Raw genomic sequence first — 25,328 nt, 5'->3', positions numbered from 1 at the left:
GACATCCCAGGATTCCTGAGAAAAAGGACAGGCAAAGAATGGATGTTGCAGTATCTCTTTAGTATCCAATTGACAACAGACACAATTATAAGAAGGTAAGTGAAAGTTCTTTCTGTTCAGTAGGTTTCTTTTGTTAAGCCTGTCATGTAGGAGTAACCAGAAGAAAAACCTTTGTGTCTTTTCTGGCAAGAGCTTTTCCATAGCCATTTGAAATGAACCGGCGCTTGGCTTTGTCCCATAAAAATTCTATACATCTCGACTGATGAATAAATGTCATTTCCCCAAATGTACCATCAATCATCCTTTGGCATTTTGTATCAATGGAACCACTATCCTAAAGTGGCAACATTTCCCCAAATGTAGAACCAATCAAATGGAAATAAGAAGCACCGGTAGTGGCAAGCCAGCAACATGTATTTCTACTCATCGGTTATATATATTACACTAGTTGAATGTCCCACGGCGTTGCTATGGAACAACATATATATATATACTATACATGTATATGTACATATACATGTATATATATATACGACGAGGCTATTCTGCGCCTATGCGTAGTTACTATTTGCACTGCGCATATCCCCAGTTACAACCCGAAACACTGTGAATTACAACTTGTTAGGTCGACCAGTTACAACTTCACGTCCAGAAATCATAATTGCAACACGAGAAGCTAACTCTGTGAGTTACAATTGTTATTTGTACTACGCACATCCTTTACAACCGAAACACTATAAGTTACAACTTGTTAGGTAGACCGGTTACAACTTCACATCCAGAAATACATAATTGCAACACAAAAAGCTAATACTATGAGTTATAACTTGTTATTCGCACTGCGCACATCCTTAGTTACAACTTGAAACACTATAAGTTACAACTTGTTATTCGCACTGCGCACATCTCCTATTATAATCCGAAACACAGAGTTACAATTTGTGGGATGTGCACGGACATGAACTACAATGAGCATACCTGCAGAATATACATACAATATATATTACCACAGTACATTGAATGGCCAGAAGCCCAGAAAACCACAACATCGGTTAAATGTGTTGACAGAAAAAGGACAGGACATAGTGCACCACATAATCCAAAAGATTATATATATCAAATCTTGCAATCTGACACAAAATTTGCCATGATTTTAGCAATATACTTATCAAGGTGCTATTGCCTACCATAATACTGAGAAGGTAAGAAAACATGTAGACCAGTACTATACATGTACAAGCCTGCTACCACCAAACGATCTAATCCTAATTCAGGTAATTTTGAATCAGAGCTTCATCTACCAAACTGCGTAAACAGCCAGTTACTCCTCCAATGATCATGTTTCTGGATGTGACGCTCTTTCCTTTTTTTTTTTTGTTTATGAAAGCACACTATTTTGAATTCATCTCCAGTTCATATCAAGCAGACGGTACATGGAAATCGCTGGACTGCTGGAGACTGATGATCCTGCAGTATGACAGAGCCAGTAAAAGAAGTCAGAAACAATGTTAAACAGCATGCACTGTTTCCAGGAATAAATCAAGGTGCCCTCTTAACCCAAATTTATTAGTCCATACAACTAAGCGAAGAATAAATTTATCTAGCACACAACAGAGGCCTCTTGCACATTCAGCTTAGCAAAACTGTCTAGTTGAGCACTAAGAAATATAAACTTTGCAGTTCAAACAAATACCTGATCAGATGATCATGTGACACTAGTACTTGAAAAAGAGTTTAATAACTAACTTGACCTGCTGTGTTACGTTATTGATTCGCAATTAAACATTGCCAGTTACAACCAAAACCATTGCCAATAAGCAAAGAATGGCGCACAAAGCAAACCTTCAACTCAATTGACTGTTCTTTAATTATTCATCATTCCCTTGATTATCCATTCTCTAACCACTCCACTTCCCTAGAGCTATACTCCAAAACAAATATTTGAATTCTCATAATATATCCTCTTTCGGAATAACCATATTTTATTGTTCTGGTTGATCTTAGCAGAATACTTTTTTCAATCTCAAAGAACATTGATTTACTATCATCTTCCCCATCTTGGATCTAACAAACACACTCAGTAATGAAAACACTGTAACATGATACTGAATATTGTCACTTGTTAGTAAAGCTGGCCAAGTGGGCCGGGCCAAATGGGCCGGTACGAGGCACGGGGATTTCGGCCCGGCCCGAGCATGGCACGGCACAATTAGGCCATGCCCGTCACGGCACGTTCCTAATTTGTATTTCTCCATAACCATTGAGAATTTTCCTTATTCAGAGTCCAGACAGTACCTGTGTCAAAAGAAACAAAGTTAAAATTGGAAACAAAATAGCATTAGTCCACTCCATGACTCCTAACGCCATGTGATTCTGCCCTTGTCAATTTATGCTTAATGGCTAAAGTCTGATTTTGACATCTCTGACGACCAATGACCCCAGACCTAGAAGCATGCAGGATGCTAAATTATGTGTCAGAAAATCTGATTGACTTCGATTCAGATCTAGAACCTCCTCAAGGTGTTGTTCAGACTAAAATTCAGAAGAACCCTTTAACTCCGACAGATATCGGTTGGGCTACTTTTGATGTTGCTATGTTCCATAATTTTTCTTGATTATTTGAATTTTTTATTTTCGGGGGAATTTTCAGAAACGGGCCAAGCCAGGCCCGCCGTGCCTTATCTGTGCCTGGCCTGGCCTGGCCTGGTGTCTCACAGGCCGTGCCGTGGGCACATGGGCCGGCACGGCATTGCCCGTTTAGGTAGCCGGGCTTGACGGGCCGTGCCCCTAACCGGGCCATGCCTAGGCATGCTCCTGCCGGGCCGGCCCGTCAGGCCCACTTGGCCAGCTCTACTTGTCAACACATCTAACCGCATTGGCATGCTGTCATCAACAGAATGTGGAAATTTGATGCTTTAAAATGGAAAGATCTTGTTCGCACAATTTGACCACATTTGGAAAGATCTTGCTGGCACAATTTGGAAAGATCTTGTTCGCACAATTTGATGCGCTATAAAGTACAGGCCCGCAACTTTAGCTGGAAGAACAGCATTTGCATCAATTTCTTTAATCGTTTTCACCAGCAATTCCATCTCAAAACGAAACTTCTCGCATGTCAAGAACCGTTTGGGGGCAAATCGATTCACGTGAGCTGTGGCTCAGTTGGCTGTTCCAGTTCAACCTAACAAAGTACACAGATTTAGACTCAGCCAGTATCTATAGTACTAAACTGGACAACTGGTCTTTTAAAATTTAAACATCAGGAGCTCAACCAGAAACCATAAATAACTTGGATTCATGGAAAGAGTAACACTTCAATGCAAGGAAGAGGGATATGAGAATACTTGTAGCATAAAGATTATTCCGTCGACTGTCCCCCAACTTCATCAGCTAGAGTAATGAGCTAACAGTTCACTACTCACCAAATGAGACAATATATCTTTTTCTGCAGTAGGAGGATTTAGCATCATGGAGTCCAATGCCCAATCTATCTTTTTCTGCTTGATTAATGCAGCAAACAAGCTTCAGAGGGTTAACTGCAGAACCATTGTGCAAGCAGACACATATTCACAAGAACAAAACAAACAAGCATTTTTCTCATCTCTGAACTGCACATGATAGCTGCAAGGGCTCAAGTTTAGATACATGGAGCCATTTTAGAAGCAGTGACACATAGAAATTGTAGTTGATGATTAAAAAACACGGACATCTTAATCAACAGTTTCAATCAATGATTCGTACCACATATAGGGAGATCTGGTCATTTTTAACCCAAAACAAGGCATTGGAGGGAGGTGAAGAGGACTGGCGGGAGCATTACCACGGCATCGGCTTCCTAAGGGACGACCTTCAGCACCGGCTTCCAAGGGGGACTCAATCCCATTGGCTTCTTGGGGGACGACGGTCTCTCGGCTTCCTGGTACGGTCGTGCAGTTAGGGTCGACGGCCCTTGGGCAGACAAGGTGCAAATCGATGAAAGCATGGCCGAAATTAATTACCTGCGGCAGTGGAGGATGGGTAGCGGCGGCGGTGCCGGATCTGCAACGGAGCACTGGCGGAGGCTTCGGCAACGGAGCACGGCTGGTCCGGCAGCAGCGGTGGCGGCGCCGGATCTACGGGGTCGAGCACGGGGGCGGGTGGTTGCGGGAGGTCACGAGTGCAGAGGGCGGGCGAATTCCAGCGATTTCAGAGGCCTCACGAGCGGAATCGCGGGCGTTTTAGTTGGGTTGGGATTCCACGGAATTGGTAGGTCAATTCAATTCTACAGCTTCTAAGCAACCAAAGAGCCGAATTGAATTGTTGAATTGGGGCCAATTCCAATTCCGAAATTCCGGCTCCAATTCTAGGATCCAAATGTGGGGTAATCGTTTTTCACCAGCAATTATTTTCACAGAGATCCATCTCAAAACAAAACTTCTCGCAGGTCGAGACCGTTTGGGGGCAAATCGATTCACGTGAGTTGCGGCGACCTCAATTTTTGTTGTGCGGGCCTGTGTGAAACAATGAATTGCGGCGAGATCTTTCGAATCCGTCAGTCATTGCGGAGGTCGAGGACTGGCGGTTGGTGAGGACGTCTGGGGTTGCCGGCGAGTCGATTTAGGACGACCGTCAGGGAGGAGGCTACGGCCAGCAGCGAGTGGGTCAGGACACGCGGAGAACGTTGCGATGTGGCGATGGGGTCGGGCCGACCGGCCGGGCACCCGCACGGTCGCCGGAGTCAGGCATTGCCGGCGAGAAAGTGGTCCAACACCTGCTGCTTCGGGAAAGATACGGGCCAAGTCGCAGTGGTATCTGCGCTTGCTGTTTAGCTCGTGTTGGTAGCTCCGCAGACTGTTCAGTGTTAGCAGGATCACAGTTCACCATTTGCAGCACAGGGTGATTCGGGTGTTTGCCCGCTTCCTCTTGTAACATATCTTGCTTCGCCAGTCTACAATGTCGAACATTAATCTCCCTGAGTTTTGGAAGGTACTTGATACCATTGATCCCTGATGTCAGCTTGCAATATAAGATCGTTATACTTTCCATGTTCGGTGAGGCGCTCTCTTCAAATGTCACCTCCCTCAGTGCATGATGAAGCTCTAGGTGTAGGATCCTCAGCTTTGAGAATGCATGCTTGTGGAACACTAACTTCTCATTGTATGCATCACCATAAATACGAACTTGCATCAGGTTGGGCAGTTCAGCCAAGGCCTCCAGTTCCTTGAGACCACAATATTTCAGCTCAATCTTCACCAAATTCACAGATTTAGCGACCCAAGAAGGTATCTCCTGAAGGCGCCCTTTCAATTTGAGGCTCAAAAGAGAAGGGAGAGGGGATGTCCAAGAAACAAACATATCCAGCTCAGCTTCTTTATTCAGCTCCCTAGAACTCACGTTGAGGGAACGGAGGGAGGACAACTTCTCTGCAGCCTCACAAAATGCCTTGCACTTTTTCTTGGAGGCCCCTACCCCTGTCACAGCCAACTTCCTCAGCTGAGTTAGTTCCCCTAGCTCTTTAATTGCTTTTCTACTTATTCGCTTAATATCCACATTTTCTAGTATTTGTAACTGTTTTAAATTTCCCATTCCTTTTGGCACCTTAGGGTCCGTTTGGTTCAACGGATGAGATGGGATGGGATGGGGCGATCCCTATTTTTTGGTGTTTGGTTCAGAGGCAGTAGGGATGGGATGATCCCTCCTAAGGAATATTCTCTCAATATGCTGGATGAAAATATCCCTCAAAATCGGAGGGACGAAGCCATCCACCTTTGCTAATCATGCATATTAGTAAAATGATTAATGATATTAGTATGCTTATATTACTTATTAGTACATATTACTATGAGATTAGAATTTGTAAGGGTTAATGTACTAATTATTGCTAATTAATGAGCTAATTAGAGTATGATTATGGTTAATTAGTATATTTTATTGTTAATTAGTAATGACTATAGCAAGAATAACATTAATATATGTTGGTGCATGTTGATTAGTGTATTATTAATAATTATTATTTAAAATTAAAAGATATAATTAGTTGATGGTTCTCATCCCCATCCGTCCTCGTCCCTCCAACCAAACAAAAAAGAGATTCATCCTATCCAACCAACCAAACAAAAAAGAGAATCATCCCATCCTAAAACCAGAGACGACCCTATCCCATCTCACTTTGTCTCCCAACCAAACGGACCCTTAATGCCTGATGAATAAGACCAACAGCTAGCCAAGGCCATGTGCAGGTTGGCAGTTGCTATATTCCGTGCATCGCTATCAACCAAGTTTATTAAATCTAAGGCATGACAAAACCATTCTCCATTTCGACTATCAAAATAATCATTTAATGGTATATAAAGTGCCCTGCTACACCGAAGACTGCGAAGATCTTGAAGTTTAATGATTTCTCTTGGTAAGGTTGAAATATTTGATCTCTGTATGTCCAGATTTTGCAAGCCTCGCAGACTCCCTATAGATCTGGGAAGTGCATAAACATATGAACCCCTAGGAAAATGCAAGTACTTTAAGTGTAGCAGCAATTCTATGTTTTTGATATCTTGTTGCATTGTTTGGGAACTAGCATTTTTGAGATCCAGAACCCTCAACATCTTGAATTTGTATGAATAGAGTGAGGCTATTGATTCCAGTGGTTCAGTAAACAAAGTAAAAGATCGAAGACGGCTTAAATCCATGCTGATGTTCCATTTAGTACTAGCGAAGAATGATATATGCCGGATGCTTTCTTTTGATGTAGTGGTGGTACTTGTATGCTCCTCAACTAAGAAAACATGGTTCTATTGGCTTGAAATTGACACTGCAATATCATGCACGATATCATGAATTCTGCAGGTCTTTACATTTCCAAGAGTATAACTTTGATGGTTGAATCAGGCTTCGACTGATGAGCTCATAGAAGTAACTCTCAGCAAATTCTTCAAGTGTTCTCTTGGCAGTACCACTTTTAATAAACCCTTCAGCTATCCACCTATTCACAAGGTGTTTCCTACCGATTTCAAAATCTTCTGGAAAGAGACTGAGATACAGAAAGCAAGGTTTGAGATGAGATGGCAAATGGTTGTAGCTCAGAGTCACCACTTGCCTCAGAGCTTCAAGGCTTGGATTGGTCGCAAGCTCCGAGGGGAGTTGATCATACAGATTCGTCCACTCCTTTGTATCCTTAGTGGCCAGGAGGCCTCCAATCGTCACAATAGCTAGTGGTAATCCTCCACATTTATTCAATATCTTCTCAACTGTTCCCTTCATATGACCATCTTTCTCTAGGTCACCAAGGCTTTTGTTTGTCCTTTTCAGAAACAAGCTTGTAGCATCCCCTTTGTCTAGTTTTTCAGGTTGTTGGATGTGTGAGGGGGGGGGGGGGGGGGCTACACGATTCAGCTAATTTACCATTTCGTGTAGTAATAACTACACAACTACCATCCTTACTGTTCTCCGGAAAAGTAAGCTTAATGCAATTCCATGCTTCAATGGTCCAAACATCATCAAGAACAATTAAGTACCTTTTTTCCTTGAGTCTTGTGCGCAGGTGATCAGCGAGGTGGTGTACTTGCAGCACCTGCCCTTGATGTTCTTCTAAAAATTTCTTCAGTGAGTCTGCCCCAAAAACTTTTTTGATCATCTCCTTCAGAAGCTCCTTTGGGGAAAATGACTGCAACACTGTGATCCAAGCACGGGTGTCAAACATGTCAACAACATCCTTAGTATCATAAACCTGCTTGGTGAGAGTCGTCTTGCCAAGGCGGCCCATGCCAACAACAGATACCACTCTTGGACCAGCTTTGCTGGTTTCTGGCTCCAAGACCTTGGCCTTCGGATTGGATACCAATTCCAGAAGTTTCTTCTTCGGCTTGTCCAAGCCAATGAGCTGGGCTTCCTCAACATTCAGAGCTGTGAGATTCCGAGTGCGATCCATGTCACCTGTGACGACCTCATTAGAGATGTTTGAGGGTGCGTATACGATGACGTGCTCGTAAGTGGAGGAATTGCTGCACAAGCCTCTTGTGCTTGATGGAAACCATGAACTCCTCAAGGCTGTCTTCAATGTCATAGGCCAAGTCGCGGATCAGCTCCAAATACGCCTTGAGCACCCCAGTGTTCTCGCGTGCCCCGTCAGCTGCCCTGAGGAAGGCTTGGATCATCTTTAGCTCGTCGCTCATGAACCTGGCAACATAAGAAAAGGATACACGAATATAAATGCTTCCCGTGTATATATTGTGAATACACTTCCTTCCTTTTCTAATAAATTCCACCCCCCCCCCCCACATTATATATATGAAAAACTAGTCTGTGCTCCCAGGGTATATACTCTCGGTTTGATCCATATTTGATCCCGTTATAATTGAAGTATATACTACTTTCTGATATTTATATACTCTATATATATAATTGTTGAGGGTAGATATCCCAGCCTGCAGTCATTACAAAAGGGTTGCCATCAAGAGCTCCTCCGAAGCCCTTGGGCTCCGGATCCTCAACTGGAAGTCCGGCTTCCAAAAACCATGAACCCCTCCGACCACTGCCTCTCGAGGCAGGGTGTTGGGAGTAAATCCCTGACAGTAATTCCAGGGTGTATCAGACGATGGGTGTGTGATCGTTGTTCAGGGAGTGTCTACTGAATTTGTTTATGTATGTGTGACTCAAAAACACCGAGGATTATCCAGGTTCAGCCCCCCTTAGTGTAATAGCCTTATATCCTATGTATTCTTTTCTTATGGTCTAAGTTGGTTACAGATGACGTTCTTACCCAGCCTTCTTCTCCTCAGAGTCCCTAGGCCATTCTTCTTAGCCTCCTAAGTCCTTTTATAAGCCTGGTACTTATCCCTTTATATATTAGAGGGAGAGAGGATTTACATGTGAGTCAAGACATAGACCCAGGTCTAGCTAGAGCTTCCCACCTAAGCCCATCATTACTAAGAGCAGATGTATCCCACTTGCTCTACGGCACTATAGAACTTGTCCATCGCTCCACCGCCTGTGTCATCCCGGTCGCCTAGACTGCCCTATCTCGTCCCCACGCGCCGCCTGCACACCTGCAAAAAACCTCCTGACATGCTTGTCAGGCCGTCCCATAGCATTTAATACTACGGGATAGGATACGGCCGCTCTGCGCCGACCATTCTTGGTCGACCAGAAAGAGGACTTGGAGAAAGAAAATACTCGAGTGAAAAAGCATTTATTGTGATTAGACTGTTTGGACACATACCTGCCTCACGACCAGAGGAGACTAGTCGCGAGGTTTTTTCCTGCGACCTGGTGACTAGTCGCGGAGCTTGGTCGGAGAGCTTTGTTGCGTGGTCGCTGGCTGGTCACACGGTCACTGGCTGGTCGCGCGGGGTGGCTATGGTTCCAGACAAACGTGGCATATAGCACCTGCTGATATCTTACCCACATGGGTTCGCCCGCGAGGGGACCCTACTATTCTTTATACCAGCAGTAGCCTTCAAGCTCTTCCGCGAATGCGATAGACTGATCAGTTTGTCAAATGGTCGTGGCTGGATCCAGTCAAATCACTTGGACCCAATGTGAACATGAGTTCACCCGAGGAGTGGTCAGTGATACAGTCCACTTCCGTGGTTAGCCTAGAAAACCGCATCCCGAGAGGAGGTTAATCGTCCATAGAAAAAGGATAGTGGGAGAGAGAAACCTTAATGGATGCTGGATTTCGAGGGATCCTCGGGAGCCGGGGCGGCAGAACCGAGTCGATCCTATAAATAGGAGGATAGAAGGCCCCAGAGATCTCTTGGCCACCCAAGCTCTTGCGCTAGAGACCTTCGCCTCCAGCCCTCACCAGAGTCTTTCAAACAACCACCACTGCATCCCCATGGCCCCACGCACCGGAAAGGAGGCTGACTTCCCCAAGTCCAAGTGCACTGCCGTGAAGTTGAAGCAGATGTACGAGAATCGACTGCTTCCACGTCGCCTGTCCTCCGGGTACCGCCCTAGGGGAGATGTTCCTGCTCCCCGCCAGGGGGAGATCATAAACTTCGCTTCATTTTTCTTGGTCGGTCTCGTCCCCTCTTTCTCCAAGTTCTTCTGCGCCGTCATCTCCTTCTATGACATCTGCCATCTTCATCTGAACCCCAACTCCATCATCATGCTGAGCATTTTCGCTCACATGTGTGAGAACTTCATTGGGGGTCGAGCCATATCTCGATCTCTTTAGATTTTTCTATGTGGCTCGGCTGCAGCCAAGGCTGGCCACCGGGAGCTGCGGTTTCCGTCAACGAGATGGTATCGTCAGCTCCTACTTGAAGATGAACCTAAAATCATCGTAGTCGGGTTGGAGGGAAGAGTGGTTCTACCTCACAACTGACAACTCCCTCGACAACCTTCGCTTGCCCGAAGCGTTGGCGCACCTTGCAGAGAGTTGGGTGAGCTCTCCCACGCCGACCGCTGAGCTACTATCCCTCACCGACCGGGTCAGGGCGCTAGCGAAAGCCGGTCCGTCGGGGTCGGATGTCGTGCGCGACTTCATCAAGCGCCGGCTCTACCCCTTACGGCGAAGGGCGCACCCGGCCTACCTGTACATCGGAAGCAATGATGATACCTGTAACACCCTGATTTTCAGATTTCTAAAATGTCTAAAATTTTCCATGATTATTGAATAGTTTCACCAGTAGAATAGGTTTAAAACCTATTTTCTTAATCAATCAATCAAAATAGGTTATTATTTTGTGTCCATTGCATGCTGAGTTTTGTTAGGAGCCAGGTAAATGCATTAGAGTTCTTTTTTTTCTTTCTATTTGGTGTTTTGAGTGAAAAAGATTTTGGAAAGGTTTTTACAAAACTCAGTAGTGAATAAGTTAAGGATCTTAATGGTTAGAATTCAAAATCTTTAAATTCATCATCTATTCAATCCTTGATCATACCTGATCCTTCTCCAATTCAATTCAAATCTTATCCAAATCCTTGTTTAAAGTCAATATCTCCTCTTTCTCAAATTCTACCCAAATCCAAATTCAAATTCCTTATCTACTCCTATTCTTGTTCAACCTTATTTTTTGTTTCTCTTAAATTCACTTCAAGCTTGATTCAAATTCAAACCCTACTCAAATTTTTCTGCAAAAGTTTCTTTTCTAAACCCTAGATATACCAAAAATATCTTTGGGCTCAATCTTGCTTAATTCCAAACCCTTAGCTAAGTCTTCTAGATGGCCAACAAAGGATCCATGAAATCTGCAAATTTTCGCGGAGTCCTGCACAGCCTCATCTTCTCATGAAGTTTCTGAGTTCAAAAGGGCCTCAAATGCAAATCTTGACAATACCAAAGTTGTAGGTCTCGTCGAGAGCTTCGATTTGAACCTAATGGAAGTCCTCTTTCGGATAATGGAGCTAGGAGTTATGGGCCCCGAAATCAGTACTGTGCAGATATATCTGAGTTCAAGCAGTTTATCTTGTGGTGCATTTTTGGAAATCAAGATGACATTTTCAGAAGTTCCAATGACTACCAAAGTTGTAGATATTTTCGAGTAATACAATTTACAATCAAGAAACGTCCAATTTGGAGTCGGAACGATGGAGATATCATCCTTGGAATACAAAGCTGCGAAAAAAAAACCGTAACCGACTCGAACTCGAATCCGATTCGTGTTCGGCTTGGACTCCACCTCAACCAGCCGCCCCTAGCCCTATAAATATGAGTTGCACACCCTCTTCTACCCCTATTACATACCCTCAAGCCCTAGAAGTCACTGCTTCCATGTCCGTGCGTCGCCGGACATCGCCGTTTGCCGGAGCCGCCGTTGCCGTCGCCCGTGATGTGCTACGTCGTCTTCTCTGCGAATCCTCCTTCCTCAACCATCAAAGCAAGGTGAGGACCCCTTCTTCTCCTCTCTTATTACTATTTTATCATCATACTAAGTCCGTAGCTAGGCTCTAGCCCCGGCCAAAGCCCAATCTACACCGCCACGGTAGTCGTCGTCTCGGATAGCCGCGCTGTAACCGATTGGCATCAATGTTCCCGACCAACCGGAGGTCAAATCACCAAGCCCTTTTACCGGTGCATGTCCCATGATGTTCCCCATACCCTCACCAACCAGGCTGGCCAGTAGAATAGCCAAACCACCCCAATCAAGGTCGACATACCCGCTGTCTGGATTCTCGATGCATTCTGCACGCGCACCGGATTTTGCATTCGCGTTCCCCGTCAATCCCAAAGCCGTATGGATGCACCAACCGTGTCACGGCGTGTCCCATTGAGTCTTCTACATGACCCTAGGAGCCCATCCCCATTTGTGCAGCGACACGACTAAGACGTCATTGCCAACCACAGCATGTCGCAGCCATCACCCGTCTCATCTCTGCTAATCGTTCTTCCTCTCAGTGGATGATTTACCCAAAATTATGCCATAACATTGTGTTCCCAGGATATATGAACATCTCTATTTAAACAGTTCCTCAAATTTCATAGCCAATCTCCTGGAATGCGAGCGTCTTCGTTCCTGAATTTGTTCGTGGTCACCACCAAACCTAAAAGCAGTCATCGTTGTTTTTCCTATACCTCGAACGACTCCTTCCAAAACCATCCATACTACTGAGTTAGTCTTTCCGCGTTCTACACTATGCTTCCCTCGTTTCACTGAAACACCACTGAAGCCCAACATCGATGTTTGTGGCCACATGCCCGATCGCCATCTCCGACGAAACCCGAACCACCACCGCTACATAGAGTCACCAGTAGTATCCTTAATCTAGAAGCGCAATCTTCGGCCTTTTTGATCCATCATAGATGGTCGATACTAGATCTCAGCGTATCCCTTCTTTAATCCAAGATGATACTTCCATAGAATGCCAAGTCAGCGCCACATCATTCTTCTTAGCTTAGTCAGTGAAGTCTGGTCTGCCCTACACTTCTTAAATCTTGCGCAATGATGTTCTCAAGCCTGACACGGTGATTGTGCAATAAAACCTTTTCCCATATGAAGATAGTTCCGGTAAATCAGCATTTTCTTTTCAGTCTAATCCATCTCCCGAAAGCTATTCTCTTTTCATCTTAACTCCGATTTAGGCGATTCTTGCATCTAAATGTTCCTAAAATCATCCCTATCCAACCATAGTATTTTTAAAGCGTTTTAATGATGTTTGGTATGTTATTCTTAGTGTTTCCTTTGTGTTGTTTGTCGGTAGTTCTCGTGATTAGTCGATAATGTTCCAGAGCAGTTCGAGAGACTTCAAGACCAAGATTTCGACAACACTGAGCAGCATTGGGTAAAAAGCAAGTGTCCTCGATCATCTTAAACCTATGTTTTTAAATGTTTTGTTTTACAAAATTGCATGTAGTGTCAATATGATGGGTAGTCACCTATGTTAGGGTTTTCCCTAGATTTTCCCTTATCATCCTTTGTAACCTAGATGGTTTATGGTTAGGTGTCTTTTATGGGTAGATTGCTTAGCCACGCTTTTGGGATGTTGAGAAGTGTCATAATCTTGACTAATGAACATATGCAACAATGGTCGTTAATGTGTTAATGGTCTAGCAACATGGAACCTTAGACCTTGAGCAAAGTGGTTTTGATGGTTATCATGGTTATGATGTTGGTTTAGTGTTTTCTCAAGTAACCTAAGTAAGGATCGGTTCGTGGAGCGACAAACCAAGAAGTAACGTACCAACCACGAGGCTGATATGGGTAAGGCGTGACATACTGATTAGAGTCTATCCAGTGTGTGTTGTGTCAGCACAAAAGGGGGCTTCTGGATGGGAGTTGAACTCGCGTAAAGCCTAGCGGTGAAACATAGTGGGCAGACGCATACTGGATTAGTCTCTAGTTAGTGGAAAGTGTCATGCAGTGATTCTTGGCAGCACACCATTGACGTGTGTTAAGTGTTTGCACAACACGACAACATGAAATTCACTGACTTATGGGGAAAGATGGACAACATTTGCAGAGTGTAAAACTGTTATGACAGCCGTGCTTACGGTTATGAGAGACTTGGATCCTCACATGATTAGTGGGTTGTGATTATTGGTTGTGGTTATGGTTCTGGTACAAGAAGTACTAGATGTTTGTGATTATGGTTTTGGTACAGGGAGTACTAGATGGTTGTAATTATGGTTCTGGTACAGGGAGTACTAGATGGTTATGGTTTTTGTTATAGTACAAGGAGTACTAGACGGTTATGCTGTGCAAGGTAGGGAGCCTTGTATGCTGGGTGTTGGACTGTATGGGTTACATTCACTTAATAATTGTTTAATGCTTTTTTGAGTCCAAATATGTTTTCATTACTCGCATTTGTGCAAATAAACCCTTTGTGTTAGCCTATTCTTGATATAAGCTTGCATATCATTATCTTTCCCACACTTGCTGAGCGCGTCATGTGCTCACACTTGCTATTTTTCCTATAGCATGCGACATGTATGCTGCTGCTCAATGAGTGAAGATGTTGAAGACCATCAAGATGAGATTCTGACGTTCTAGGCACGTGTCTCCTGGTCGGTTGCCTGCAGTGTTGTTGGGAACCAGTGCTTATGTTCCGGTGCAGATATCTTCATAGAAGACAATATATGTTAATTGCTGTAAGAGTTTAACGTTTATTCTATAAAAGTATTACTTTTGTTACTTCACCTGTGACGTCCTTATGTGTGTTGAGCATCCTGGGCACACTTAAGCCGCATCTGGTTTTGGCCATTAAAATCGGGTGTGACAATACCCGGGAGAGCACCGCATGTAATGTTACAGCCGTCCCCTCGCCTCGAGAGGCTTGATCGAGTGGTGTTTTACTATTATTGTTTTCAGATCTTCCCGATGAGGCCATCGACCTGCATGTCAGATCGCTGATGGTGGTGGCCGCTAGGAAAGGGGGCCCTCCATGTGTCCCTCTATGCGAGCTCCCTCTGGCGGAGAGGGCCCGGGTTAGGCTGGTATGTTTAGTATTTTCCCAGAATATCTTATTCCAAGTTCTTTTTTCTTGGTCAGAGTTTTATTTTTCACGCTATCTTCAGCATATTCCCGAGGTCGATGCCCTGAGGCCAATAATCGACGAGGTTGATGAGGCCCTTCGGGAGATCGATTGGGAAGTGTCTGCCCCCACCTAGACGTCCCTTGTCCTGGTTGCGCTTCGCACTCAACTGGGGTGGGAGGCAACCAACCTCCGCAGGGTCAGGTGGTGGTTGAGGGCGGCGGCCTTGTGAGTGATGCCGGTCTGGAGGAGGTTGACCAGGCACCCCGTGACAGGTCTAGGACTGACCCGGCGTCCCGCGACCGACCTCTGCTAGCATTGGCTTTGCCCCTCGGCATTTCGATGGTGACTCCAGGCCCCACGAGCTCGGTCGAGGAGTCTGTTTCAACTCCTGACTTGCTCTTGTGGGTCGGTCGTTTCCTGGCCACCGTCCATAAACTGGTCGAAGAGAAGGAGACGGCAACTAGCAGATACGCCGAGCTGGAGAAGCAGCTGGTTGAGATGTAGAAGAGGTGCGGTGAGCTCTCCCAGAGAAAGCCGCATTGGCCACCGAGCGCTCCCAGCTCAAGGAGGATGAGCGCACTACCCTCAACAAACTCCGGGAAGCCTTCGGAGCGCTGGCGGATCCCCTGGGTAGCCTCGGGCCGGGGGTGATCGAGCCAAAGGATGACCACACCGCTTGAGCTTGGGCCTACACCCTCCCGGTCCTCGCGGAGCACTTCTTTGAGCTCCCCGCCACCCTGGCGTTGAGGGGCGCGGAGGATGTCTCACAAGCGATGAGGGCGACCGCAGAGTATATCTTCCGGTGCTACCATAGCTGTGAACCCAACTTCAACCTGGACTTGGTCCAGGAAGGGGCCGCGGTTGCTGGACCAGAAGTCGAGGAGAGACTTTAGCGGGAGTGCCAGGGGCGGTGGACTACGTGAAATCCATTTTCCGGGTGGAGGCCGCTGATGAGTAAAAAAACTTGATTGTAACCCTTGTTATGTAACATTTTTGAATGGAGCCCCTACGCCTTTGTTTCTTGACAAGATTGTGTCGTTGTGGTCGTAGAGTTTTTGGAGTGTTCGAGACTTCCGCCCGAACCAATCCGCCGCCCAGCTGATTGGCTCCCCAGCCCTCATCGAATCCCCGACCATATCCGTCGACCACCCTTCCGACCAAGAATCCTTGGAGGTGGCAGCCAGATGTGTGGGGGGGTCTGTGGCTGAGCGGGCGAGTACGCCGAGCGACCTTCAAGGTGTGTTGCACCGACCACTCGCATCACGTGATGGTCCTTGGTTACACATATAGGATTCGACCGACTAACATCGGTGTGGCTTACACTATGTTTTTTTGACTATCTTGCTGGGAGGAGTACTCTGGGCGCAGAGGGACCTGGAACGGGTGACCAGGGAAAGCGACCAGCAGAGGGCGGAGTTCTACGACTGCCTTCGCCGGTGCTGGGAAGATCTCCATGCGGTGCGAAAAGAACTTGGGCAGTTGACCAAGGAGAGCGACGAGTGGCGAGTGGCGTTCTACGACCAACTCAGCCAAGCTTTTACCCCTTTTGACTCGTTGCTTCGGTCTGCCAGTGTCTAGATTCGTCTGACCCCTGGGAACACCATGACTGGTCTATCAAGTGCTTTCTGGTGACCTCCTAGGAGGAATATCGTAGGTTTGTCTAGAACCAACCCTCGGGCTTTGTAATGACAGGCATTGGCCTTTATGTGGGTCTTCTCCATTTTTGGATGATGAATAGCCTTCGGAGTGCCTGTATCGCTGAGGGAGGATCGCATCAAGCCGCTCGCGAGCAACATTCCTGGTGTTGAGGGAGACCTTGAGCACAAAGAGCCTTTTGGTGTCAACCAGCGCTCGACTCAATTTTGGACTTACGGCCTTGTGGTCGTTAACCCGCGGGCACCTTTACCCTATCATCGTGCAAGCGGGTTAGCTTTGGATCTAGTCCCATCAACACGAGCAAGCGGGCTAAACAAATCTTGGAATTTGGCGGGCAATCGCATTTGTCCATGGAGTCCTGCAATATAAAGAGTTTAATTATTTGGATTTGGAAAAACTCACAAGTCATGTCCACATTCGTCCAGAAGGTCCCGCAAAATAGACAAACAGGCTCGTTGCCGAGCAGCCTTATTCATAGAGCTGGCGCTCTGCGAGCTGTATGGTCGGTGGCCGACCACCCCGGCAATCCCGACCATGTGAGGCCGGGAAACTAGAGGTCGTCAGTAACCTGCAACCAGTTTCACATGTGGTGGTCATGGTCGTGCCTGAGGTTAGGAATTTACAACTGCATGGGGCTTTAGAGAACGGTCCCACGATGTTCAGCCCCCAGATAGCGAAAAGTCGAGAGAGTGGTATGGTTTGTAGTGCCCGGGCTGGTAGGTTGGTATTCCGGTCGTGGTGCTGGCATGACTCATATCTTTTCACCTGCTCGTGAGCATCCTGGAGGGTGGTGGGAGGTCTGGCCTCCATGTCTGCCTCTGAGGATGTTAGGGAGCGATGTCCTCCCCCCATCCTGAGTGATGTATTTTAGTAAAGGATCGTTGCTCCCTTGGTGGTAGAGGCATCCCTCTACCATGGAGGATTCTCGCGGTTAGCCCGCATGACCTTTTCTGCTAATACATCATCGTCAGGGGTTGCTTAATTCTGATGGTAGTCCGAGATCTGATCCATCCAGGTCATACCTCAATCTAGCAGGGCGACCACATGATGGCCACCCGAGGTTGACGGCACCGAGGGAGGCGTTGCCTCTGGTGTTCCGTTTCCAAGCGGAGCATCCCTTCTACATCGGCCTGAGACTGCAGTGGGTGGTTGTGTGAGTCTTTTTCTCAAAGACTCTGACTGGGACAGGTTTGAAAGAAGAGGCTAGATGGGCCAGCCCATCAGCCAGGGAAGAAATCCTTGTGAGGGACATGTGTGACTACCTGGCTGATGGAGCGTTGCTCTAGCTTTCTCACTTCGGAGTGGTATGTTGCCATCATCCGGTCTAAGTACTAAAAGCCCCTTGGCGACAGGGTTACACGTAGTAGCGAATCCCTCATCGCTAGTAGGCGTTTTTCCTCGTGCGGGTGATGCTCGTTTCCGGTTAAGAGGCCCTCATACTCTGCTTCACATTTAATAATTTGGAAAAAAAAATAGAACTGAACCATGTACCTGACAATACATGGTCCTATGCTCACTCCTTCCTAGTCGAGAGAAAGCATGTCTCGCCTAGCTACCAGTACCGCGTCCGTGACCCTTTGAAATCCTGCAAGGTAGGACAAGGATTCCCCCTTCTGATCGAAGGGTGGTCAGCATCGAGAAGGGAGAGGGTTACCTTTCTAAGATTCTGGTAAGCTGCCTTCCTTACTAGTACCCTACTGGGAGTGGTCATTACTCATGCCAAAAGTTCGAGGTGTAGACCCTTCTGTTCGTCCTTGGGTTCAACCTGCTCGGGGAAACGACACACGCGATTAGTTCCCCAATACTCTTTTGCCAGATCGAATCATACCTACCTGATGGTTTCGGTTCACGTCACGGGGCTAGGGGGTTGCAATCCCGGTGCGGTGAGCACTCTTCCGGGTGGGGCTACCACTGAAGAAGCCAGTTCCCCCAGAACTTGCAGTTCGTGAGCTCTCCTTGGCCTAGCTAGAGCTTCCCACCTAGGCCCATCATTACTAAGAGCAGACATATCCCACTTGCTCTACGGCACTACAGAGCCTGTCCCATCGCTCCACCACCCACGTCATCTTGGTCGCCTAGACTGCCCTATCCCATCCCCATGCGCCGCCTGCGCACCTGCAAAAAACCTCCTGACATGCCTGTCAGACCGTCCCATAGCATTTAATACTACCAGATGGGACATGACCGCTCTGCACCGACCACGTCTTGGTCGACTAGAAAGAGGACCCAAGGAAGGAAAATACTCGAGTGAAAAAGCATTTATTATGATTAGACTGTTAAACACATACCTGCCCCGCGACCAGAGGAGACTGGTAGCAAGGTTTGCTCTTGCGACCTGGTAACTGGTTGCAGAGCTTGGTCGGAGAGCCAGGTTGCATGGTCGCTGGCTGGCTGCGTGGTCGCTGGCTGGTCGCGTGGGGTGGCCATGGATCTGGACAAATGTGGCATACAACACCTGTTGATACCTTACCAGCATGGGTCCACCGAGGGAACCCCACTATTCTTTATACCGACATAGGGGAAGTTGCTGGTTTCCAGAAGGGATTGTTGGGGCGGTCTTTAAGAACCCCCAACGCCCCTAGCCCCGTCAGCCTATGCCTGTGAATCTCGTGTCCCCAAAGGCCTCTCGGGTCTCCGAGCTCTGGAGCTCTCTAGAGCCCCAGTCTCTCAGAGCTCCAGCCTCACGGAGCCCCAGTCCTCCGGAGCCTGGGCAAGCTCTACGAAGCCCAGAGAGTGGGTCATCAAGCCTTGGAGAAAAATCAGCTAGAGGGGGCCCAAGAGTCGTCTTTCTCCTGCAAGGAAGTGACCGGTATTTAATGTCGATTCAAGTGGTGGCCATCCTAACATCCGAGTTCAAGTGGAGGTCATCCTGACATTTGGGATAGTGCGGCGTCATGCCGCAATTGACGACCAGTCGAGTATCGCACCCTCTAGGTCACCTACACTATTGTATTTACCATAATAGATAATATCTTCTAGTTAGGGGTAAATATATTCTAGCTGAACCCGGGCTGTGTAATTCGACCAGGCCCAAGTCCCTGTAGCATGGCGGTAACTCGCATCGCTATCTCTGTAAGGGCATATTTGTATACTTACACCCCGAATGACACTATAAATACAGACTCATAGTCATTAGGCCAGGGACCAATCTTTTTTACTATCAACACACTTGGTATTCCTCCCTCTCCACTTCTTCTCCAAGCTTGAGTCTCCTCTCTAGAAAAGGCTCTCGTTGTACTTATTCGTGAAAGACATTTTCTTCCTCTAACAGCGCGTTGTTTGTGCAGTCCTGAACATAGAAGTACAAGGGGAGGTAGGACACCATAAAAACTGCCAAGGCGCTAGCCCGGGCAGCCGTTTCCATTGCCTCACCCATGCAAAGGTATGCATGGTAGCTACGACTATGCACACTATGTTCCCCCACCAGCTTAGTAGCTGGGCGGAACGACGACCCTCCTGCCAATGCTGACCAAATAGCTCGAGTTGGCATGGAGGTCCAAGTCGACGAAGAGGCTGTCCAGCAGTGGTGCGGCGAGGACCTTGCCACACCCCAGGAGGTGGCTGAGGCCGCAACTAGACAAACCGCCCTCCAGTGGTTTTGGGTGCTTGAGCCCAAGGGCACTAGTGCTTGGGCCAGCCCCCAAACGCCTCCTATAATGACATCGAAGGCAACTTCGTCGAGCCAGTGTCCTCCAAGAGCCTGGTCAATCGGCAGCCTCCTCGGCTTCCCCTGATGGGAGGGGGATCCAGGGAGACCACAGGCCCCCATGCGCACAAACCCCGTCGGAGCCGAGGGCACCAAGCATAGGCTCCAACATCAACGGAAGGGTACCAATGCATCCTGCAAGGGGCCGGGTGTGGCCACAATACAGATGGTTACCGAACCCTCTTTACTTTATGGGAGGAGTACCTCAGAAAGCAGGCGGGACGCCTGGCAGGGGAAAGGGCCAGTGATAGGTGATCCAGGGGCCGTAAAACTGGAGTGGACTGCCGGGTAGGTCTCCGAACCTTACCAAGCCCCATCTACCTCATCCAACTCCACCATCGATGGTGCAATACCCCAGCGATGAGGACTGAGTCACACCCACGACCCTAGCCATAATGGAGTCCAACAGGCCCCCGATGTAGGGGGCCCCACCCGAGCCCCCGAAGCGGTGGGGGCCTCTGGAGTGTCTCCCATGTCAGGTTAGGCGCTAGGTGAATTTGGCCATGGCGAAGGGATGCAGGGCTCCTACAATAAGGCTCCGGATACCCCAGATGCCCGTGCAGCCCAACCCCTTTGGCGGACAACTCAGGCCAGAGGCACCGACCCTTCCACTGCCTCTAGGCTGCAAAGGCTTCCTGGCAAAGGTACGCCTGTTTGTGACCACATAGCTACATGATATCATAGAACTTAAGTTATATCTCTGTTCAACAGTAGATAGTAGAACCTAAGTTATATCTTTGTTCAATAGTAGATAATAGAACTTAAGTTATATCTATATTCAATAGTAGAGTGTAGAACTTAAGTTATATCTCTGTTCAACAGTAGATAGTAGAACTTAAGTTATATCCCTGTTCAATAGTAGACAGTAAAACTTAAGTTATATCTCTGTTCAACAGTAGACGGTAGGACTTAAGTTATATCACTATTCTACAGTAGGGTACAAAACTTAGCCTGAAGTTATACCCCTGCTCGAAAACCCTTCGAGGAAAAGGAATAACCCCAGTATCGTCGAGATCCAAACCCTCCGTGCACCCTCCGGCGTTGCTACATGCCGGAGGGGTGTTGACCCTCCCACATGGGAGGGGTAGGTCCTAGCCAACAAAGCATTGGTGCGACCAAAATTGTAAGACAAAAAATGAAGCGTTGGTGTGACCAAAATTGTAAGACAAAAGGTGAAGTCAGCACAATACAGTTTATTCATACACACATACATACATATGTGGCATACACGATAATGGCCCTAATAAAACGCGAGGAGGTTGGGGAATGACGTTCCATGCAATGCACACTGCACAAAAGGTACAAGACACAACCTCCGTTCGCTCACCGCTAGAGAGCGCAAGGGGGCCTGGGGAGTCAGAGGGCCAAAACGAAAAAGGCTTGGTCGATCCTGCACAAAGTTGTAGAATTTCATTAACCCTATCAAAAGGCACTATCTTCAAGACAATTGAAGAAACAATACAAGGGCTAAGGTCCCGACAACTTAAGTGGAATACGGAACATATTGGCTCTGGGGCTTTGCCGTCATCACAATGACCCTCCAGCCTCGACACCTCCGGCTTCCGCCGCAGGGGTCTCCAGATGGCTCTACCTCCGTCGAGCCTCCTCACGGCCAACCGCTGAGGGGGTAGCAGACTACCCCCTCAGCATCGTGTCGACTTTGTCCCTGGCTACTGGTGTGGGAGCTCTGGACGGCTCTACCTCCGTCGAGCCTCCTCACGGCCAACCGCTAAGGGGGTCACGGACAACCTCCCTCAGCCCCGTCACCGGCTTCACCTCCGGCAGATTGTCGCCAGGCTTCGGATGGTCTCGTCCCTCAGCCGGAGCTGAGGGGGTTGTGGGAAACCTCCCCTCGCTACGCCACCAGCTTCACCTACGACCAACGATTGCCAGCCTCCAGAGGATCCCCACCTCCGGAGCCTAGCGGCAGCTGGAGCTGAGGGGGTCGTGGATAGCCTAGCAACACAGTTGCATAAACCAGATAATACATATTAGACATGACGATATTAAGTGAAAGTCCACTCTACGTGGCATGAAAGATAGTATGGAATCCTCTATAGCCCATTACACGGCCACCCAGGTCATCGGCCTGGCCATCAGAGTCACCTCTGGCAACCGCCACTGGGCTCTGGATGGCCCTGCCTCTGAAGCCTCGCTACGGCTAAGGGCCGGGGGTCACGGACTGCCCCTCTCGGCCTGGCCATCAGTGTCACCTTCGGCAACCGCCGTTGGGCTCCGGATGGCTCTACCTCCGGAGCCTCGCTGCGGCTAAGGGTCGGGGTTCGCAGATTGCCTCCCTTGGCCTCGCCATCGGCTTCACCTCTAGCAACTGCCGCCAGGCTCCGAGAGGATTGCTTTGAGTTAGAAATCTGGAACAAATTTGGAGAGGAGTCTATATCACACTGGAACCTAGCGGCAGCCGGGGCTGAGGGGGTTGCAAACTGCATCCCTTAGCCTTGATCATCGGCTCCGTCTCTCTCCACCACCACTAGGCTCCGAAACTATCTCGCCTCCGTCAAAAAAACTCATCTCATGCCCCACTATTAGCTGCACCTCGATAGCCCTACCGATGTCGGGGTCTTAACCCTCCGCACCTCAATAGCACCTGTCGTGGTCGCGTTTAGGCCTAAATCTATGTGAGGCTTCATCGCTCTAGTCGCACCTGGTACCATGAAGTCATAACTGCCATCACACCCTCCGACTGCCAGAAAACCGCTGCATGCGGGAGGGGGGGTTGGGAAAGGTGAGGCATGGAGGCTTATGTGCACTCAAAAACATGAAAGGCTACATGTTCGGAGGATCGCCATACATTTCAATCAAAGGAAAAACAATGAGCGGGTCCAAGGATTTTGTTATCTTCTTAATAACTTGTACATCCAAAAGACGCTTACAAAAGAAGCACTGATAAATAGGTGAAAAACAAGGAAACAAACCCTGAGAAAGCAAACCAAGGGGAGAAAGAATACAAGATGACTATCATGGAAACTACAAGCCCTAGCAGCGGCGCATGAAGCGATGTATGTGCTTCATCTGCGGCCTACAGTTGCAGAAGCTGATGCAGTAGCCTGCCCCCGAGCTGTCAGAGGACGAGGACGAGGATGAAAAGAACTCCTCCGCAGCCTTCTTTCCCTCCTCCTTGGCCTTTTTCTTCACTGCCTGGGATGCCTCATTCTCCGTTTTTGCCTTCTCCTCCTCGTTGATCTCCTTCTCCTGGAGATCCCAGTCGACCTCCCCTTCATCATCAGAGATATCGATAATCTCGACTGGAGAGGTCGGTTGGACTAGAGATCGAGAAAAAACGGCGGGAGGCATTACATATTGAACTTTTCAATCTTTTTCCAAATGTTGACTAATCGATCCTTCTTTGCATGTAGGGCTTTTGACATGTGTAATCGCTCCGATTCAAAGTACGATCCTAAGGTGCCCCGCACACAGACACATAAGACCGCCTTCGTGGTAAATGCTAGCAGAGGCATTTGCAAATACTCTACCGCTACCTTTTTTTTCTTTCGAATTGACGATTTTTTCTCTCTCTAGTGCCACCAACAACCACCGGGCAATGTCTGCGGCTTCTACGTTGCAGGTCACATGCTGCTAACTATTGCAGCAAAGGATATGAAATCCCCAAATGTAAGATAATTGTATAGTCTTTTCATAGCTACTTTCATTCATTACTAATATCCGATGATAAAATGATTTTGCTCACGCTAATTGCATACTTTTTCCATTATTATTTTCATTCACCAGGAATTCAACTTATCGGACGGCAATATTGAGGAGTCTGCACTCTTCAACATTCGAGGACGGATCACCTCGTCCATAATGACCAAAGTCGTCTCTTCGAAAGGCGAGTTCCATTATAGGGACCAAACATTCTGAATCTTATTTAATTTGTGATTCCATTTTAGACTTAAGTATTTGTACTATCTTAATGTGGGCTTGCATCTTTGTACGTTTTGATTATGGATACGTGGATATCTCGTGACTTTGGTCCCTACAATGTGGATATCTTGAAATGCATGGTGATTATGGCATCAATGTTATGAGTGATCTCGATGTGGATATCTGGATATGTATTATCTTGTTTGCAGGAGAAGACGTCTGCCAAATCCTGACATTGTTTCAGGATGCAGTCAGAAAACAGGTAAAGCCCTTCAGGGGATCAGCACATTAGTGACAGGTGAAAATGTCACGCGTCACTAAAGAGTGTCATCAGTGACGGGTTGGTATTACCACCCGTCAATAATGACAAAGTCCCAGTGACGAGGTGCGGTTACCACCTGTCACTAATTACCGAGTCCCAGTGACGGGTTGGAAAGCTACCCATCACTAATGAACGAGTCCCAGTGACGGGTGGAAAGCTACCCGGCACTAATGACAGTCCCTAGTGACAAGTCACAACTATGATATCATTAGTGAAGCATTCAGAGTGATGGGTATAGAACCTGTCACGAATGACGGTTATCACCCGTCAGTAATGTGCTGGTCTGACGTAATGTATACTCATATGCTGTTGTATCGTCTTGATTTAATGTTAAGAGTCAATAAAACTTCTGTAATCGGAAAAAAAAAGTACTCAGCAAGTGAAATTTTCTCAGTCACAAGCTTCTCAATATCCTCTAATATGGTATTTATTTTTTGTCCGAACCTTTAGTCACTTGTTGAAAATCATAAAATTAACTTTTCACTTAGAATGATCTGAAGTTTCAACATGACACGAAATATATTTCCAACGTACAAAAAGATAAGAATTTTCAGACCCCGAATAATATAGTCTGCTATTTTACCTTGTATAAAATAAAAGTATTTTAGGATGGTTTGTTCGAATTCTTAAGGCGTGAAACGGACTTTCAACCTTAAAAGAACTTGGAACTTTCAACTTGGTTCATTGCAGCTTATAGCATGGATGTTTATTAAAGAAAAAGAACAATTCAAACTTCCACATGGCACTGACGACCCCTCCATCTGAGTACAAACATGCAAACCTTCGTATGCGCGATAATTTGCACGGCAGTAAATACAACTTTCAATTTTGTAGGCACAGAATTTAAATGGGAAGATAGTTTTGCAAGATAAA

At 47.1% G+C, this 25,328-nt stretch overlaps 1 protein-coding gene and 1 pseudogene across 1 annotated transcript; both read right to left on the bottom strand.

Annotated features, from left to right (window-relative positions):
• Positions 1-1,097: 1,097 nt before the first annotated feature.
• LOC133926677 (disease resistance protein RPM1-like) lies at positions 1,098-5,571 on the bottom strand. The gene is made up of 2 exons (XM_062372702.1): positions 3,999-5,571; positions 1,098-3,916 (listed from the first exon to the last, which is right to left on the bottom strand). The coding sequence occupies exon 1, from the start codon at positions 5,563-5,565 to the stop codon at positions 4,642-4,644; it is 924 nt and encodes a 307-aa protein (XP_062228686.1). The 5' UTR covers positions 5,566-5,571; the 3' UTR covers positions 1,098-3,916; positions 3,999-4,641.
• A 613-nt stretch (positions 5,572-6,184) lies between these two features.
• LOC133927620 (disease resistance protein RPM1-like) lies at positions 6,185-7,903 on the bottom strand (annotated as a pseudogene).
• Between the last annotated feature and the right edge of the window lie 17,425 nt (positions 7,904-25,328).

The sequence above is a fragment of the Phragmites australis genome, chromosome 8, assembly GCF_958298935.1.
Source record: "Phragmites australis chromosome 8, lpPhrAust1.1, whole genome shotgun sequence".
NCBI classification, from domain to species: Eukaryota; Viridiplantae; Streptophyta; class Magnoliopsida; order Poales; family Poaceae; genus Phragmites; species Phragmites australis.
Note: the sequence above shows the minus strand (reverse complement) of the source record. Positions and strands in the feature narration are given on the sequence as shown.

Excerpts from the sequence above, each read along its gene's own strand:
- LOC133926677 (XM_062372702.1), bottom strand. The coding sequence starts at position 5,565 with ATGGGAAATTTAAAACAGTTACAAATACTAGAAAATGTGGATATTAAG.